The following is a 19,069-nucleotide window of genomic DNA, read 5'->3' as shown; positions in this document are numbered from 1 at the left end:
GCCATTGAGCCCATGCTGATTCAACAACCTCCAGAGGGGTGTGTGTGGCGGGGGTGGATTTGGGGAGGGGCAGCCCAAGACTGTAACTGTTTACAGAAGTAGAAAGCCCCGTCTTTTATTTATTTATTTATATATACATACACACACACACACACAGATATATATATATATACACATACATATACATATCTATACACATACACATACACACAAAGATAGAGAGGAAAATAGCAATGGCGTGCTTACTCAAGGCAATGGCTTGCCTGGTTGTAGAGGTTGGCAATTTTTTAGTCCATGGGTCAAATGTCAGGCTAGAGGCTTCTCCTGATTCACATGGCTTTATGGGCTGCTGTCAGATGGCAGGTTGCTGGTTGAAACAGCGGATGATTCCAAAATGGCAAATGGCTGACTCACAGGCCGAAGAGGCTAATGACTCCCAGGATTAGCAGGCAATGTGGCAGGCTCTTAACTCAAATCCAAAAAACTGTGTTCAGATGACAAAGAGCCAGATGCCACAAAAGCAAGGAGAGCTTTGCCAGAAAGTAGATACATTTTGGAAGCAAGCCACACTCCTGAGGAAACTCCTTTTCAGTTGACCATCTGCTCTTAGTAGATCTCATCAGGGAAGAGATTACAGTATATGAGAGCTCATCCTGGGGGATGACCACATCACAATTGCCAGAACGCTGATCGTGGCTCAGCCAAATTGACAACACGCAACCTTAATCATCACAGGATCCGCTACCATTGAGTGGATTCTGACACACATTGACCTATGTAGGGTTTTTGAGACTGAAAATCTTTATGGGAACCTACAGTCTCATCTTTCTCCGGAGGTGCAACTGGTGAGTTTGAACCTCCAACCATGCAGTTAGCAATGAACACTGAACCCACAGTGCCACGAGAGCTACTTAATAGCTCCCCATCCTCTGCCAATCCAGGCCTTTCTAGGGGTTTCCAGGGCTTCTCAGACATGGTGAGATGAGCAATTCTCTGAATTAGTCAACAGCTTCACTTTGGAGGATACTTGTACTAAAGGAAAAAACAGTCACTTTAATTGAAAAAGCTTTTTAAATCATTTTATTGGGGGCTCCTACAGCTCTTATAACATCCCATACATCAATTGTATCGACCATATTGGTACCTATGTTGCCATCATCATTTTCTAAACATTTGCTTTCTGGTTGAGCCCTTGATGTCAGCTCCTCTGTTTTCCCTCCCTCCTTCCACTCCCACCCTCATGACCCCTTGAAAAATTATAAATTATTATTGTTTTCATATCTTACACCAACCGCTTTCTCCCTTCACCCAAGTTTCTGTTGTTCATTCCCTTGGGCAGGGATTATGCGTCGATCATTGTGATCTGTTCCCCCTTCCTCCCCTCACTCCCTGGCCTTCCCCCTATCCTCTTGGTATTGCTACTCCCATTTCTGTTCCTGAGGGATTTACCTGCCCTGGATTCTATGTGTCATGAGCTCTGATCTGTACCAGTATAGATGCTCTGGTCCAGCCAGAACTGAAAGACAGGACTGGGGTAATGATAGTGGGGTATGAGGAAGCCTCAAAGAACCAGAGGAACAGTGTGTGTTTCATCAGTGCTATCCTGCACTCTGGTTGACTCAGCCCTTCTTTGTGACTCTTCTGTGAAGGGATGTCCTATTGTCTAGGAAGCAAAGCTATGGATAGAAGTATAAACATGGGTGTTCACTTAATGTATGTAAATACATTAATTCATAAAAATAGAGGTATTTACCTATGTACATATATTTATAGGGAAGTACATTGAGGTAGTGGGCGACTTTGTGCCTCTACTTGAACTCTCCTTCAACGCAAGAACACTTTGTTCTAATAACCTGGCATTCTCTGATGCTCACCCTCCTGACACAATCGCTAAAGGCAAAATAGGTGCATAAGCAAATGTGATGAAGAAAGCTGATGGTGGCCAAGCCCACATGGAAGAAGCACACCAGCCTGTGCAATCATGAGAGGTAACAGGCATCAGAAGACCCCAAACACACAAAAAACATATCGTTGAAAAACAAAACAAAAACATATCGTTGAGAATAAGGGGGGTTGAAACAGAGACACTTTATATTTTCTTTAAGAAATCACTAAAACATACTCCAATATATGGCCCAAGCCAACATGATGATTTCATCACCAAAGAGCTGCCCTTCACCAAATAACAAAATAATTGTCTTATAGCCCAGAACACCTGTTCTGTTTTCTTCTGGGAACTTTCTAATTTGTTCATTTGGAACCATAAACCATGGGATGACATAGGCTTCAAATCAGCCATAAAAACCATGGTGAGTTTTACGTAGAAAATGTCAAATAAATCAGAGCTTTGGGGAGTTCTCTGGCTGCATGCAGACTTTTCCTTCATCTTCCCTTTTGTTCTGTACCCCCCACTCTCAACAGGAACTGGGGGCCTCCGAGTCCCCTCTCTGCCAGCAAAGAAATAGATTTCTCTTGCCCAATTCCCTCATGCTGAGTACAGAATGTAAGAAGGTCCTATGAATTTTAAGTTATAAAGATTCAGGTGAACTAAATGAGAGAACATATTATCCTAAGATTTACAAAATCCTGCTGTGGAGATGGGCCAATCCCTTTGCATAAAATAGTTGTTTGTTTTGTGGGAATATTATTATATGCATTCTTTATGAAATATAGCATAGTATTTGACAATGTGGGTCTGGTAGCCAATAAACTTGTGTTCCAACATCAACTCTGTCATTTAGTGGTTGAGCCACCGGGAGCAGATGACTTAGCTTCCCTGTGCTTAAACTCCTGTCTACAGATTGGGGATACTAACACGGCCACCCTTAGAGTTGCTGTTTTCATACCAACATGTTTGAGTGCTTTCTATGTTCCAAGCATCCTCACATCAGCTCTGGTAGTGTTGCGGGACTGTTAACAGCAGGGGCTATAGTTCAAGCCCCCCAGCCACTGCTCCTTGAGAGAAAGATAAGGCTGTGGGCTCCTATGAAGATTTACATTCTCAGAAACCCTGCAGAGGGTTGCCATGAGCCGGAAATGGCTTGATAGCAGTGGGTATGGATTATTTCATTCATTTATTTCATACAGGTACTCTATGAAGCAGGTACTATCTGTGCTAGACAGAATGCACACACACACCCCTCTCCCAGATGTGTATACCCTAGTTCCTGGAACCTGTGAATGTGTTGTTACATGGTGAAAGGTACAAAGATGTAAATATAGTGGTGGTTCTTAAAGTAGAGCGATGTTTTATTTTACAGTAAGAAACTCAGACCTGTGGCCTGCCTAGATATACATAGGTAAAGAGATATACCATATATACTTGTGCATAAACCGCACATTTTTAATGCAGTTTTGTGGTAAAATTAGATGCCTCATCTGATAGTCGAGTCGGCTTATACTTGAGTATATACGGTACCCTGTATTTCCCCTCTACAATTACATAGCACTCGAGACTTCCCCTACATATCTGTCTGTGCAAATATATGACTTGATTTCATTGAGCAACTCACTTGATATAATGGAGCGAGCACTGACCAAGAATCAGGTGAGTTGTCTTCAAGTCAACCCTGGATCAATCACTGTCCGTGTGGGTTTTGTTTTGTTTTGCTTTTAATGGAGATAAGACCTTACCTACCTCATGGGTTGTCATAAGAATAAAATCAGATACCATGAGAAAGTGCTTTGAAAACTGTGGGTTCCTGGACACATACAGGTTTTATTATTACAGCCTGGCTCTCAATTAACTTAAAATAGAAAGCGCATACCTGATAGTGATAAATTATTATGTGTGGCTTTTATGGCTATTCATGAAAACCAGCAGAGATATCCATGCCCACATAATAATCTAAAAATGACTGAGGGACTCATGGTGTGTGATTTTAATATGCTTTTCTTATTCATAAGTCATGCTTTGATTTATAAAGACATGAAAACTAGCTTGTATTTATGTGCTCCACAGCCAAGACTGGGATTAAAAATTGGTTTCAACTAATCTCCAAAATTGTTAAAGCCCACAAGGCAGTAAATTGAGATTGGCCATAAAGACTTTCTGCCAAAGGGAGGTCTGTGAACTGCACCCCCAGGGTAGCCTTGCCCTCAGCGCCGTGGAGGGTTCCATTCGTCCTCTTGGTCCGAAAGTCAGGTATTTGAGCATTCCTCACTACCCTGCTTCCATAGAAAGCAGGTTTTACCTGGAAGATTTGGAAAGAACAACCTCGCATTTGTTAGAGTCATTCCATGAGTCCCTGGATTAAGGAATTCCAAGAAACACATGCACTGCCGGTGTGCCGTATTGTGTTGTCTTATGTGCTGCCATGTTGCTAGAATCATGCCACTGCTATTTTCAATACTCTCAGGGTCTCCCATACAGGAGACGTTTCTGAGGGATATCCAGGATATTCCTAGAAGTGAAGATGCCGGGCAACAATAGGTGCAGATGCAGCGGTTTTCAACCTGTGGGTCAAGACCTCTTTGGGGGTTGAACGACCCTTTCAATGGAAATAATGTTATGGTTGAGGGGTCACCACCACATGAGGAACTGTGTGAAAGGGTGGTGGCATTAGGAAGGTTAAGAACCACTGAGATATAGGCACAATTTGAAGATGGTGCAAGACCAGGCAGTGTTTCCCTTCTGTTGTAAGTAGGGTGTCTATGGGTTATAACTGATTCAGTCACACCTTACAGCAATGGCACCAAGGGACACAGCCTTCATCTAGGGTTTTCTCTCACCTCCTTCAGTGTCTCCTCCCTTTTAACAAGTGAAAAAGGGTAAGGCTCAAACTTTCCCTGGGTATTTACATTAGGGAAATGCTGGAACGAGAGTAAGCTTTCTATTAAAAAAGAGTAAGATAAAATTTCACTATATATAAGAGGTCAGTGCTTGACAACTTATGAGTAAATCAATTTTTGAAAATGGACTCCAATGTTCAAGACAGTAGGGAGCTTTCTAATGAGAAGGACCCTGTGACTAGTGTTCCTGGAAGGAAAATGGCCATGTCATTGAGGATTTCTAGTTAGAAAGGTACATACTATTTGCACATATGTTGTTATATATATTAGTATGTTTGCTGATGTGTATGTTACATATATTTCTAATTCACCATGTTATGGATAATATAAATGGCTGTAGCTCACATGTATGTCACTCAAAGACCCGTTGAAACGCGTAACAGAATGAAGGCAGAACTGGGCTTTGTAAAATGTGAGTTTACGTCTGTCCTTGCCATGGTAACTTTAAACACAGCCCTTAACTTGAATCCTCATTTGCCCTATTGATGAATGAGAGATCATAAAATCTAAGAAATGACAGCATTTTAGACACTGTAAAAACAAGTATAAGCTGACATCCTTGAAATCACAACTACAAAATGTTTCCCATATGATTTTGAAATGCCAACAGAGGCAGAATAAATTTCAGTGATGTATGGCTTAACCTGCTCTAATAAAGACAAGGCCCTTACCCTACGACTCTCCCCATGGATGCTTCATGACGTGAGCTTTTGTAAAGTACTTCTTGGCATCCACCCAAACTTAGCTTAGATGAGCCTGCACTACCCAAAGTGCTTCTGGTGGGCAGCATTGAAAATGGCTCTGAAGAGACTTCCTGCATTCAGGTTTCCTCCTGTTTGGATTCCATTGGACCCCTTTAGGCCTTTCAATTACCGTTTGGAACACAACATCTTTGAGAGTTCCTTTGCTTTGTTTGCTACTTCAGGAACTCACAAATGGCCCCAACTGTGGGAAATAAAAAGCAAATGAGGAGAAGGAAGTCTTTTACAGAGAAACACTTGTTCTGACTGTAGATTAGGCACAGGACAAAGCACGCAAAAAAAGAGGCAAGCTCCTCAAGAGCACGTCAACTTTGAAGCTTCATGAAGGTCAGGGCAGCCTTGCTCGCCAGAAAGGCTTTTCATCCTATTAACATAGCTGCTTTTGTGAACACAAATATTTTAGCATCTTGACCAAGTTAACTTGAACTTTTGAAAGGAAAGAATTGGTATTCAAAGACTCTAGTATGGTTCTCCAAATACAGGAGAGATACAACAATTCCCAAAACTCGATAGGCACACTTCTCAACCCTTTTTCTGACGCAGCCTACAAGGCTCCCTCTCCTGGGCAAGTCCTGGCACAGTTGGCAGGACTGCTCCTTTCCCTCTTGCACAAAAGCCCAGTTCTCCCCGGCTGAGTGTTGGTGCCGCTAATTGTAAAAATAACCGGGGTCTAACTGCATTGACTTTATAATCTTTCTTTGTCATGGAAGTATAATTATTTTGTTTCTAAAATACAAGATTACTATTTAGAAACTTTGTGGGTCAAAGCAAGTCTAACACAACACTTGTCATTTCAACATATATCAACGCTGTGCAACCACCCGCCATCTCCTTTGTCAGCATGTGATTGTTAATGGTACCATCATGTGAATTCTGGCCCATCGCAAACTGGCACGGGACAGAACAAAACACTACATGGCCCTCCACCATCCTCACAAGGGTTCCTGTGCACAATTGCCAATCTACCTCCTCCTCAGGGCCCTTCCTCTTTTCTGATGCCCTGCTACTTTACCAAGCATGAGGTCTTTCTCCAGGGCCGGGTAGCTTCTGACAACATATCCCAAGGATGTGAGAAGATGACGTCTCACCATCCTGGCCTCTAAGGACCACTCTGGCTGTACCTCTTCCCAGACAGACTTGCTCATCCTTTTTGGTAGTTGATGGCATTTTCCATCTTCTTTGCCAGTGCCGTAATTCAAGCTTGATTCTTCTTTGATCTTCCTTATTCAGTCTTCCTTATTTCCTTCCAAGTTTCACATGCATATGCGGCAATTGAAAACACCCTGGCTTGGGGCAGGCACACTAGTCTTGCTTTTCAATACTCTGAAACAGTTTTGAGCTATAGATTTACTTAATACCGAATGCAACCTATCTCTTGATCTCTTGACTGCTGCTTCCATGAGCACTGATTGTGGATCCAAACAAGAACAAAATCCTTAACTTCAGTGTCCTCCAAATCCATCTACGCCATGAAGTGTTCCACAGTTCCATCACTGTTCTTTAACAATGGACAGTATTCCATTGTGCATATGTACCCAAGTTTGTTTGTCCACATTTTCACTGAGGGGTTGTGTCTATCATCCTGCTAATGGGAATAGTGCTCGGATGAACATGGGTGTGAATATATATGTTTGTGCTACGCTCTTTATTTCTGTAGGCTATATGCCAAGTTGCCCTATTACTAAGTCATATGGATTTCTATTCCCAGTTGTTTGATGAAGCACTGTACTACTTTCCATTGTTTCACAGTAGTGCCAGAGTGTTTTAGGGTTTCAATCTATCAAAATCCCCTCTAGCATCAATTGTTTTCTGCTCTTGGGGACTTTACTATTAGTTTTGGCATGAGGTGGTATTTCATTGTGGTTTTGATTTGCATTTTTTTGGATGATTAGTAATCTTGAGCTTTCTTCATGTTTGTTGACTTCCTGAATGTTATCTTTGATAAGCGGTATTTTCATCATTTCTTGTTGAGGTGTTGAAGTGTTTTATAGATCTTAAAGAATATTTTCCCTATATGTAATTGTCAAAATTGGGGCGTTCCCTTTTTAAATCTTTTGATGAAATTTTTAATGCCTATAAGTTTATTATTTTTAGGAGATTCCAATAATCTATTTCATCTTCTGCTGTTTGCATATTCTATTATGCTTGATAGGACCCCTAAGTTTTTACTGATGATGTCTTTAACCCATCTTGAGTTTATTTTTGCATATGGAATAGGGATCCTGATTCATTCTTCTGGCAATGGAAATCCAATTTTCCCAGCACCATTTGTTGGAGACTACTTCTTCATTTAATGTGTTTTGGTTCTTTGGATGGACAGATTTATTTATAGATTTTTCTATTCGGCCCCTGGTCCCGTTTCTCTCGCTGTCCAGTAGCAGGATGTTTGGGTTATTTTAGCCATGTAGTAGATTTGGAGATTGGTGTGTGGGGGGCCTCTTATCCTGTTCTGCTTCTTCAGCAGTGTTCTTTCCATCCTGGTCTCTCTTCTTTCCATATAAAGTTGGGGATTAGGTTTCTCTCCCTCTCTTTTTATCTCTTTAAAGAATGATGCTAGGATCTTGATCTAAATTGCTTTGTATTTACACATCACTTTGGGTAGCATTGACATTTTCACAATGTTAAGTCTTCCTGTCCATGAACATAGCATAGTCTTCCATTTATGTAGGTCTCTTCTTGTTTCTTGTAGTAGTGCTCTGTGGTTTTCTTTGTACAGATCTTTTGTTTCTCTGATTAGGTTGATTCCTAAGTATTTCCTCTTTGAGGCAGATACTGTAAATAGTATTGTCTTGCTTTCATTTTCAGAACTCTTTTCATTAGAAAACAAAAATGCAATTGATTTTTGTGTGATAGTCTCATAATCCAACATGTTTGTGAATCTTTTAATTAGTTCCAACATTTTTTTGTCAAGTCTTTGGGCTTTTCTACTTATAGAATCATATCATCAGCAAATAGAGTTTGATGTCTTCTTTGACAATTTGGATGCCTTTGATTTTGTTGTTGTCTAAAACTCTGGCTAGGATTTCCAAAAAAATGTTGAAGAAAAGTGGTGATAAAAGGTATCCTTGTCTAATTCCCATTAGCAACAGGAAAACTTTCAGTTTGTCCTCATTAAATGAGTTGTTGTGGGGGCATTGGAGATGGTTCAATCCCCAATGTGGCCTCCTGTTCTGGTGGTATTCAGCTCACTTAGTTTTGGGGGTTTTGTTTCTTAAGAAATTCAGGACTCCAGGTTTTTCCTCCACATCTTTTTGTTGAAGAGTGACTGTTTACTGTCTTTCTAGGTTTCCATCTTTACTGAAATGCTGAATTTATTTTTTAAAGTATATATATTTACCTTTAGCCCATTTACATGCATTGAGATAACTGGAGAGCCATGTGGAAAATTAAAACTGGATTCATTCCTCATATAAAATACCAAGAAAAAAAATCAAATCGAATTAAAAATGCAAGTGTACGAAAAAGAAATATACACAAATGTTAGTTTTACAGGTGTTTTAATATATAACGGAGGTGAGGAAGATGTTCTAAACTATTATTTAACATATATAAATATAAAGGAGCTTCAAAAGTTCATTAAAAATGGAATTAATTGATAATGCAATTTTTCCGTGAACTTTTTGAAGCCTCTTAATAATAAGGTAAATAATAGGAAAATAAAGTAAAAACCTTTTCATGACAAAAAGGTAAAAATAAAAACCAAAACATATTTGAAATTCATATCACAAAGCTTCCAAACATGAAGAAGGAAAAGATCATTTCAAATATGGACTAATGAGCTGATATAAATAGACAATTTAACAAGAAAAAAAGAAATGCAAATGGATCTTAAATATATGAAAAGATTGCTGAGCTCCCTCATAATAATAAATGCAAATTGCAACTATACGAAGATGCCATTTCTCATCTTTAAGATTCACAAAAGTATTCAAAAGATTTATCAAGCACTCTTTGACAAGGCGGTGGGAAGACAGTTACTCCTATACATGTCAGAAAGCTCCTGAGGAGAGGAATATGGACAGACCAAAGCTCTTGCCCTTTGACTGAGCAATTCACTTTTGTTGTTCATTGCTTTGGGGTCAGCTCTGACGTAGCAAAGCTAGACAGGGCCTGTTCCCCTGTCATCTCCAGGCTATTGTTATGTTGGCCTCCATTGTTTTGCATGCCAACCTACGGAGCTCATCTTCTAATAGTGTACGCGGCAATAGGCTGCTGTGATTCATAGCATTTTCGTTGGCTAGTTTTCAAAAGTCGATTCTTTGGCTTTCTTCCCTGTCAACTTTAGTCTGGAAGCTCCATAGAAACCTGTGATCCTGCTTGTATTTGAACTGCTGGTCACATAGCTCCCAGCAGCATAGCCATGCTGGCCACCGCAGTATGACAAACTGACAGACAAGTGGTGGATTCCACTTTGGGTGACTGTAAAGTACACTACCAAACATATGAAAAGACAAGGGCACAGGGCTCTTCATTGCATACTGTTTTTAAGAGCGAATATTGGAAATGTCTTAAATGAACATGAATAGTTGATTAAAAGACTAGCTGAATAAGCTATGATACATCTATCACTGGAAGAATAGCTATATATGTCTGCAGAGTGACTAGGCTAGAATTCAGGAATTCCCAATTGGGTCATCGTTTGGAGCTAGATGAAACTTCACCGGGGGCGGGGGAGGTAGAGAGCTGCCATGTACGTTGTGCAGTTGTTAGCAACATCCCTGGATTTTATTTACTAGATGCTAGGAACACTACATCCCCAGTTGTGACACTGTCTCTGGACATTTCCTCCTGCCCTCTAGGCAGCCACACTTCCCCAGTTGGGAACCAAGAATGTAATCATCCATGAAATAACCTGGTTGCGATAACTGTGAGCAGTATAGAGAATTGTTTAAATGCTAGAGTTTTTAAAAAATACTCTATTTTGTCAATTTGGCTTAAGATTTGTGGTACTCATTGCTTTTATAGATGCCTAATAATGATTACAACAAACTGCTTTTTAAAAGTTAACTGTGCTGGTTAGGTTTTATGTTAACTTGGATCTGGATAAAAGTGTAGGGGAAGACTCCAATCTATCGATCTGGTCACAGCTTCATACAGGTGTGGCCTCTTTGTAAGAGCAACACTGGGAACCTCTCTCTCTTGACAATCACCTTCCTGCGTGCTTGGATTCTGTGTTTGCCTCCAGGGGTACCTCATGTAGACCACTGACCCCGGGAAATATTGATCCCCTAACAGGTTCCCACCAACCTTGAATGTATTTGACTCTGCACCCACCTGCCTGTGGTCTCCCTGCTTCCAATTTGCTCTTTTGTGTCACCGGCCTGCAGCTACATGTGTCTGAAGAGGGCTCCAACCAACATCAGACCCAGGAACTTGAGTTGGACTGGGCTTAGAGGCCTTCTTAATATAAAGTGACATATTAATATAAAGTTACTCTGTTAGGCTAGGTTGACCAGAGAAACACATCATAGACCTATATATGTAAAGGAGAGCTTTATATCAAAGAGTAATTGTAGATTAAGAAAACATCCCAGCCCAGTCCAGATTAAGTCTGATATTAACTCTTATGTCTGATACCAGCCTATAAATTCCTCTTCAAACTCATGCAACACATGCAATCACGCCACATGCAGGGAGATCATAGGCCAGTGGGTGGAAAGTCTTGTGGATCCAGTGACGGTGGAAGCATCTCAGCACTGGTGGGTCTCCATGGAAATCCTCCATCTCCAGGGCTCTGGCACCATCAGTATAGCTCTATCTGACTTGTCAACAGGGAGAGTGAATGTCTTGCCTCCAGAAAAAAAGACAGGAGTTCCCAGAATCCTCAGGAGAAGGCCATGCCCACACTGAGGCCTCATTGGGTATGACCTGATTGACAGGCTAGACTCCACCCCTTCCCTCAAGTTGATAGTAGATTATGTAACTGCCACAGTTACTTATGGATAGAACATTCTATCAAATACATATATGAGTATGCTTGGTTTTGTTTCTCTAAACAACCAGCCCAACACACCAACCTTTGGAAGTTTCATGTGGTACCATGTGTTTTGCTAGCCATGTACTTTTGCTAAACCTTCTGCATGCAGGAGAACTTTGATGGTGCATACTACAGATGAAGCTCCGCCTGCTCAGTGAAGGCCTCCTCTTGCTCATTGCTCCTTTTTCTCTGTTTTGTCTTTATTACTTTGGCCTTCTTGTCATGGCTTTCCTCTCAGAACACTGTAAGAAGCCCATAACAAGAATGTGTGATAATCGGAGCTTAGCAAACTAAGGCCATCTTGTGAGCTCTCTGCCTTGTCTCTCAGATAATTCTGTGGCATTATCACCGCTGAGTAACAGTCTCAGCTGTTCAATGTTCAATTAATAGTGAGAATATTGATCAGCTCATAGTTTATGTTCCTGCTAATGTGAACTACTGGTTTATTCCAATCCTCTAATTATAGAGCCTTTCTTTCTTCTTCTTTCTTTTTTTTTTTTTCTTACAAGAGAAATCCCTCCCTACCTGTTGGGGTATTTGCTAGACACCAAGATCCAAGGACAGACATGGGGGGGGAGAAAGAGGGAGGCGACCTCTTTTATTAACAGGAGTGCATTGGCATTAGTCATCCTTCTTGTCTTCTTTTAACCATAGGTATTCATCAAAGTGCTGGATAATAATGATAATGGCCCAGAATTCTCTCAGCCAAATTACGATGTGACAATTTCCGAGGATGTGCTTCCAGATACAGAGATATTGCAGATTGAAGCCACAGATAGAGATGAGAAGCACAAGCTGAGCTACACTGTCCACAGTAGCATTGACTCCATCAGCATGAGGAAATTCCGGATCGACCCCAACACTGGTGTCCTGTACACCACCGAGCGGCTGGACCATGAAGCCCAAGACAAGCATATCCTCAACATCATGGTAGGACCAAACTGCTCATTTGCCCTTATGGCAGAATCATTAACCACTCTAAGCACACACTTTCGCCTTCATATATGCAAGGCCTTTAACTTTTGTAGGTCACAGTAAATCTAGTCATTTCACAGCTGAGTTGTCTTCATTTTTGCTTTTTTTTTTTTTTTTTTTCAGAGAAAAATCCTTGTTAGATAATGACTATATTTTTGCTTAAAAATAAAATGTTTGAAGCATTTTCTTTCTACTTGGGCTCTTGATGATGGCATCATGTGTACAAATGTGCTTGACACAATAGATGATTGTGTGGCTTGTTATAAGAGATGTAAGAACCCCTAATACAAGTATTTAATTAAATAAAAAAGAATAAAATGTTTGATAACATCTGTGGACAGTGGCTACCCAGTAACGATTTCTGAGACACTGACAGAGTTGGAAGGCAAAGGATAGGCCATGTTTCTATAAATTTTCCAGGATCTGGTTTTGATTTGCATCCAGAAGATTTTTATAGAAAAGTTTAAAAGGAGTTCTTTGAGAAGTTAATCCCAGGGGTAATCATTTGCCCAACCTATGCAATGCTCAGCCCTTGAACTGATTTATTACTGGCTTGGCACTGGTCCTAGTAGTAAATACTGGTACAAGCCACAGAGTGCAGGGCACACCTGCACCTGCAGAGTTGTGTTCCTTCTGAACTTGAATTTACGGCTCTGCCAAATGATGTCAGAGATGTTGCTTTATTTTTAAAGTAGAATTTTCACATCTCGCATAATAAGACATTGGAGATGAATAAGAGATATCCTGGGTTTATTTATGGCCTGTTCTTTTAACCAACTAAGAACCCTATGGACACTAGATAGCCACCTTCTAACAGAATGCCACTCCATTCCTTAAGACCAGGGATCAAGAGAAAGCATGAGTGCCATGAATCCTGTTTAGACTCCAGGGCACACCAGTGGTTACTCACAGAGAACATCTAATTCAACCCTCTGCCTCTTCATCCATCCATCCATCCATCCATCCAGTGTTTCCATGTACCTACTGTCACCCGTGGAGCTTCCATTCGGTTATAACAGACCTAGATTTCAGTAATCACAAAATAAAGAATTTGACTCGGATGAGGCAGACCAGTCTACACACAGGAATGTTCTGCACATCACTCTGTCACTTCTGCATGCGCTTTCCTCTGGGTAGAAATTTTGTGCTGGTAACTAACTCCATTCACACAATTCCTCAAGTCATTTCTGTTCCTCTTTCCCTTCACAAACACAGAACTCAGCTCAGCCACCCTCTACCATTTATCATTTGTGTAATTGAATATTTAGAGAAAACTCCTTTATGTGACTTTTCTCCAAGCTAAGCCATTTTATTCAGTTTGATCATTCCTCCTAGGTACTATTTCTGCAAACTCCTTTCTCTTTGATGCCTCTTCTCAGTATATTTTCTAATTTCTTCTCATCTCTCTGAAGTTACAGAGTCCAAAATTGAGCGAACCAAAAGCACACACATAATTAATGCTAAATCAAATTGTAGCAAAAGCATGCAGTTTGAGGTACACAATCGATTGTTTGCAAGCTCCTGCCATATGCAAATCAAGGGAGAGGATCTTTGTTGAAATCCAAAGGAGGGTTTCACATGTTAGGAAATGAGAGCTTGTTTATATTCCTGCTGGCCAGCATCCTCTCTCACATCAGAGTCTTTGTATCTTGCTTCTTCTGGCTTGAAATACATGCCCCACACAAACCACTCCCCCATTTTACCACTTGTGCCTACCATGTTACTTCTCCCAAGAGGCCAAATGCTAGGTTGGGGTCTTCTTACTGCTCACTCCCAGCATGTCCTGCATCTGTCCCATCCTGGCAACTCTCATTTTGCAGTACACCTGACTATGTACTTGGTATTCATCATTCAACTCAGGTTCCTTGAGGGTAGCAACTGATTGTCTACTTCACTTCTTAACTGCCAGAGTCAAGCCCTTGACTTGAGAGATAATATATGTGTATATATTTTTTTATGTTGTCATTGAGTAAATTCCAACTCATGGTAGCCTTATGTGGGTCAGAATGGAACTATGCTTGATAATGTTCTCAATGGCTGGTGTTCACAAGCCAATCACCAGGCCATTTCCCCCTAGTTCTTCTTAGTCTGGAAGTTTCGCTGAAACTTGGTCAGCATTCAGCAACACAAAAGCCACTAGTGACAACCAAGCAGTGGCTGCCAAGGTAGGACACTGACAAGAAATTGAACTTGGGTCTCCACCATGGGACCAGCAATGCTTCAGTTCAGTGGCAATCAATGTTGGTTGAATGAAAGAATGACAATGCTTGACAATGCTTATCCCTTCTTTCATTTCACCTTTCCACCAGCCTCCATTACCATCCCATTAGCTGCTGCACATAGACAAATAATGGGGAGAGGGGCTGTATGAGGGGAGGGAGAGGGAAGTCCTGCTACCAGCTCCACAAGCACAGACGGAACATTCTTAGGGCCTTGCAAAGCGGCTGAGCCCAAAGTGTGTTGTGGTGCCTGTTCTTGCTTAGCACACTATCAGCTTCCCGAGCTGATAGCACTGCCATTTATAAAGTACCTGCCCTCTGCCAGAAGCTGGGTCCAGCACTTAGCAGGCATTATCTCATTGTGTTCTCGCTGCACACACGCCATGGGTGCTTGTTGCCATGTAAGATGTCAGTCCTACTGCTTCTTGTGTTTTACCTAAAGGTCAGAGATCAGGAGTTTCCTTATCGAAGGAACTTGGCCCGTGTCATTGTGAATGTGGAAGATGCCAATGACCACAGCCCTTATTTTACCAACCCACTGTATGAAGCCTCCGTGTTTGAATCGGCTGCTTTGGGATCCGCTGTTCTGCAGGTGACGGCACTGGACAAAGACAAGGGGGAAAACGCAGAGCTCATATATACCATAGAAGCAGGTGAGAGCTGGTTCTCCGCAGGGATTTCAGGGCAATGCCTGGCTTCCGACCCTCAGCAGGATTTATCACCATGTAAAATTCCGAGAGTGACCATTGGAGTGTCTCCAAATGCATTTCTTGGCCCAAGTGACCACTCTGTTTGTATGATGAGGGTATATGAGGTTCTTAGTGTCTCAGCAATTCATTTCTCATCTTTGACAGCAAGGAAAGAGTTTGCTTCTTTGCTTTAAGCTCCAATTTTTCTGGGATGGAGAAGGGAAAAGAAATTTGTCATATCCTCAGTGGCTTTTACCTGTAGGTCAGCAACCCATGTCCTCAGACTAAAATAGCCCAAGCTTCCCATCAGTAACTGTCAGGCTATTTTGTGACTGGAAGCACACCTGCCTTTGTTTACTTGTCCGTAGGTGAGCTGCCTGCCTAACTTGTCACCTAAGTACAGGCTCTCATATTTGTTAAATTTGAGATTAAAAAGGAAAAACAAAAGTTATCTCTATAAGGCAAGACCATAATTTACACAATGTGTTAAAGATTGTCACCTGGGGGGTAGAAATCTGACAGAAGAGATAAATGTTCAAGCGAGGGCTGCGAATGTGAACCTAAAAATGACATAAATCCTTTATTAGCTCTATTTTCCCTTCTCCTGTTCCGCCTTTGTTGAATATTCAAGCCACACATTTTCAAAATGTTCTGCAACATTACGGCTGTCGTACTGTATGCCAAATGCTGTCTCCTCTCATACCAGCACTGAGAAGACTCCTTTCCCTTGATTTAAATGTGCAGCATTTTTGTGAGTGGTTGAATTAAAATAGGAATGCTAGAGTGACAGTTTGGGGCTAAAAAAGTATTAGAAAAGTCAAAGCCAACAAAATGTTAACTTTTTCCTTGCATCGCATGATAATCTGAAAATGTTTCCTGTATTCGGAACCCACATTGTGCGAGGGTCTGTGCTAAGCCCTTCACAACAGCAACCCACACGCACACAAATGACGGTGCTTCCTAAGAATCAGGCGGCCCAAGCTAATCCTCCCATCTCCTTCCCTAGTGCTCACAGACTTCCCTTCTTGTCCAAAGCCGGACCAGTAGTGCAGCCTTTGAAATGCTATTGTGCATCTCTGGGTTGTCACCGGACTTTTTTTTTTTAATTGAGTTATATAACTCTTGATCATTTGACTCCACAAATCACATGGAGAAACATCTTTTAAATAAAATGAACATTCAACATCCTAGAAATGTCTCTGAAATGAACACCTCTTTATGTTTTTCCCAAGCTCGGTTCTGCGCTTTTGTTTTTCTTAGCCCCATAGGTGCTCATGCCTATACATTGCTTTACGTCATTGTTATTGATCAGCTAGAGAGTTTGATTTTGACCTTCCTTATTTCTGAATACTCTCCAAACCTTGGACCATGTGTCTATCTGCTTTTCAGACTTCTCACCAAGACTACCACTCACATTCCCCTTAGATAGCCAGATGATTTTCCAACCAATTTGGAGGTTCTCACAGTATAATATAACTTACCATCTGGCAGAAAAGACTGTCTATCTTTTCTCTGCACTGTGCACAGAGAAGTTCAATTTCTTTAAAAATTGGCTAAAACTAAAGAGAAGAGTTGTTTCCTTAAAACATCTTTTATATAGAAAATGGGAACTTCCTAAAACCACAGAAAGATTGGTATCTCAAAAATGGCCTTTGATTGCATGTGTAAGAAGCCAAACAGAATTACAGTGTGCACAATAAATCTCAGATGGCTTGGGTCCCTTCCTGGGCAAATCTACATTAGACACAGACTGATCTCACAGGCAGACAGTTGCTTCCCAGATGATGGTCATCCCAGAAGCTTCAGCACTTTGAAACAAATGAGAATTCATGGTGGAAAGTGCACATTTTATTTAGTTCTCTCTCTGACCTTAGATAAGCAAGATTTGACTTGGTTTATTGGTAGACCATACATTTCTTATCCCTTGCCTGATTTCTATAGTAACTGCTGAAGCTTTTCATTGTGGCCTGATGAACCAAGGCAGACTTTGAGTCAGGGCTTCAGGTCTTATATTTCATTTGGCTGTGATGCTGGGTGCCAGTGGTAGCTCCTAGTGGTGCTGAGTCAGGGCAATAGAGGAGATACCAGCAGTAAGAGTTGAGTTCAAAGGAGGATGTGTGTGTGTGTGTGTATGTGTGTGATGCATACAGCTAGAGAATTTTTTAAAAGTTAGACACAGTTTTCTTTTCAATAATTCTACAAATATTTATTGAACAGTGATATGTAGCATAGGTATAGCCTTTTTTTCAATTGTCAAAAGTAAATAATCAGCCCAAGATTCTGAGGGGGAAAAAATCCAGGTTAGATTCCAAGGATTCAGTGGAGCAGCAAGGGATACAGAGGAAGGAATTCCTAAGGAAATATATCAGAGTAGGGTGGAAAGGGAAAGAGCAGAGCATTGGGCAGGGCTATAAACAGCAAGTCAGTGCTGATGGGGCCACCAGCTTAGGAAGTTCTACTCTAGGTCAAAGCTGGCTCTCCTTGTCATGTGTATCTTTCTGGGTCCGATGAAATGTGCTGAGCCTGCATTGTGAAAGGACACCTTAGCCAGGGCACACAGAGAAGCTTGTCTGTGAGCATTCATCATTCCGATGCCATCACTGGAAGGTGGCCATGACTCGGGTGTCACTTCACCATAAATTCCCCTGAGATGTTGAAGAGCAATGATGCCTCCCTCCTTGTGAAGCTCTGTGTACCAAATGTTGCTCTCAAATAAGTCCATGGTTCCATCAGTTGAAAAGTTGAAAACCGTGCCCCTGGCATCATTGAATGTCTTACGTTTGTGATTCCAAAGTATCCATGTTTAGGTAGCCAAGCATAAACTCATGGTGATATCAAATGTGGCATTAGTAAATATGTACCTTTGGGGGCTGGATTCTTATTTGACCTTCATATGGAATATGCTTCCCTTTTTATAAATAAGCAAGAGTTTAATTGAAATTTCTTATGACCATGACTTTTTTAGACATGGGAAAACTTACTATACATAGTAAGTATATTGTATCATATTATATTGTATGTTATATAATAAACATAGTAAGAAGATGTATTTCCTGTGTATTTTAATAGACATTATATAACTGTCCTATAAATCCTGGAGCCTATCTTACTTATTTTTAAATCAGTCAAGTATAAATGATTATACTTAAATAATTATCTTCATGAAATTTAAGTCAACTATAGGTCTGCTCCAAGGAGCAGGAAAACTACAGACATGGCTGAATAACCAAGATGCATATTTCTTTTACTCAAACGAATCCAGACACACAAATGTGTGTATTCTCACAGAAACAGCAGAATGCCTGATGAGACACCCCAAAAGGCACGTGATGAGATTTGCTTGCTCACACTGTCCATTCTTTCTGAGCTCGGGGCCACCGTCTACCTTCTTGACATTCCTTGAGTCCCTGTTCCATATTTCCACTCTCTTCTGTCAGTCCTCCTCAGCAATCCCAGACCGCTGACCCCTGACCTGCCAGAGGCAACCTTCGAGACGTCTGCAGTATCGTGGATTAAGGCTCTTCCCGCTCTAGATCCGCCAAGCTGGTGGGGACTCTCGCTTCCCGTTTTCCGATGGGTTCTACCTTGGAGTTGTTGGAATTAGTGCTGGTTCAGATGACCAGTAACTTCCTACCTCACCGGGAACTCCTTGAATAC

The 19,069-nt window shown here is 41.2% G+C and overlaps 1 protein-coding gene across 1 annotated transcript in view; it reads left to right on the top strand.

Annotated features, from left to right (window-relative positions):
• FAT3 (FAT atypical cadherin 3) overlaps window positions 1-19,069 on the top strand; it is a 684,233-nt gene that overhangs the window by 544,196 nt on the left and 120,968 nt on the right. Inside the window, exons 8-9 of the mRNA XM_030886441.2 lie at window positions 12,184-12,459; window positions 15,166-15,376. Coding sequence (XP_030742301.1) covers window positions 12,184-12,459; window positions 15,166-15,376 — 487 coding nt within the window. The remainder of the gene's footprint in view (window positions 1-12,183; window positions 12,460-15,165; window positions 15,377-19,069) is intronic.

Source organism: Echinops telfairi, unplaced genomic scaffold, assembly GCF_000313985.2.
Source record: "Echinops telfairi isolate 266 unplaced genomic scaffold, ASM31398v2 ScPeMD7_1713;HRSCAF=2227, whole genome shotgun sequence".
Classification (NCBI taxonomy): Eukaryota; Metazoa; Chordata; class Mammalia; order Afrosoricida; family Tenrecidae; genus Echinops; species Echinops telfairi.
This window is presented reverse-complemented; position numbering and strand designations above follow the sequence as displayed.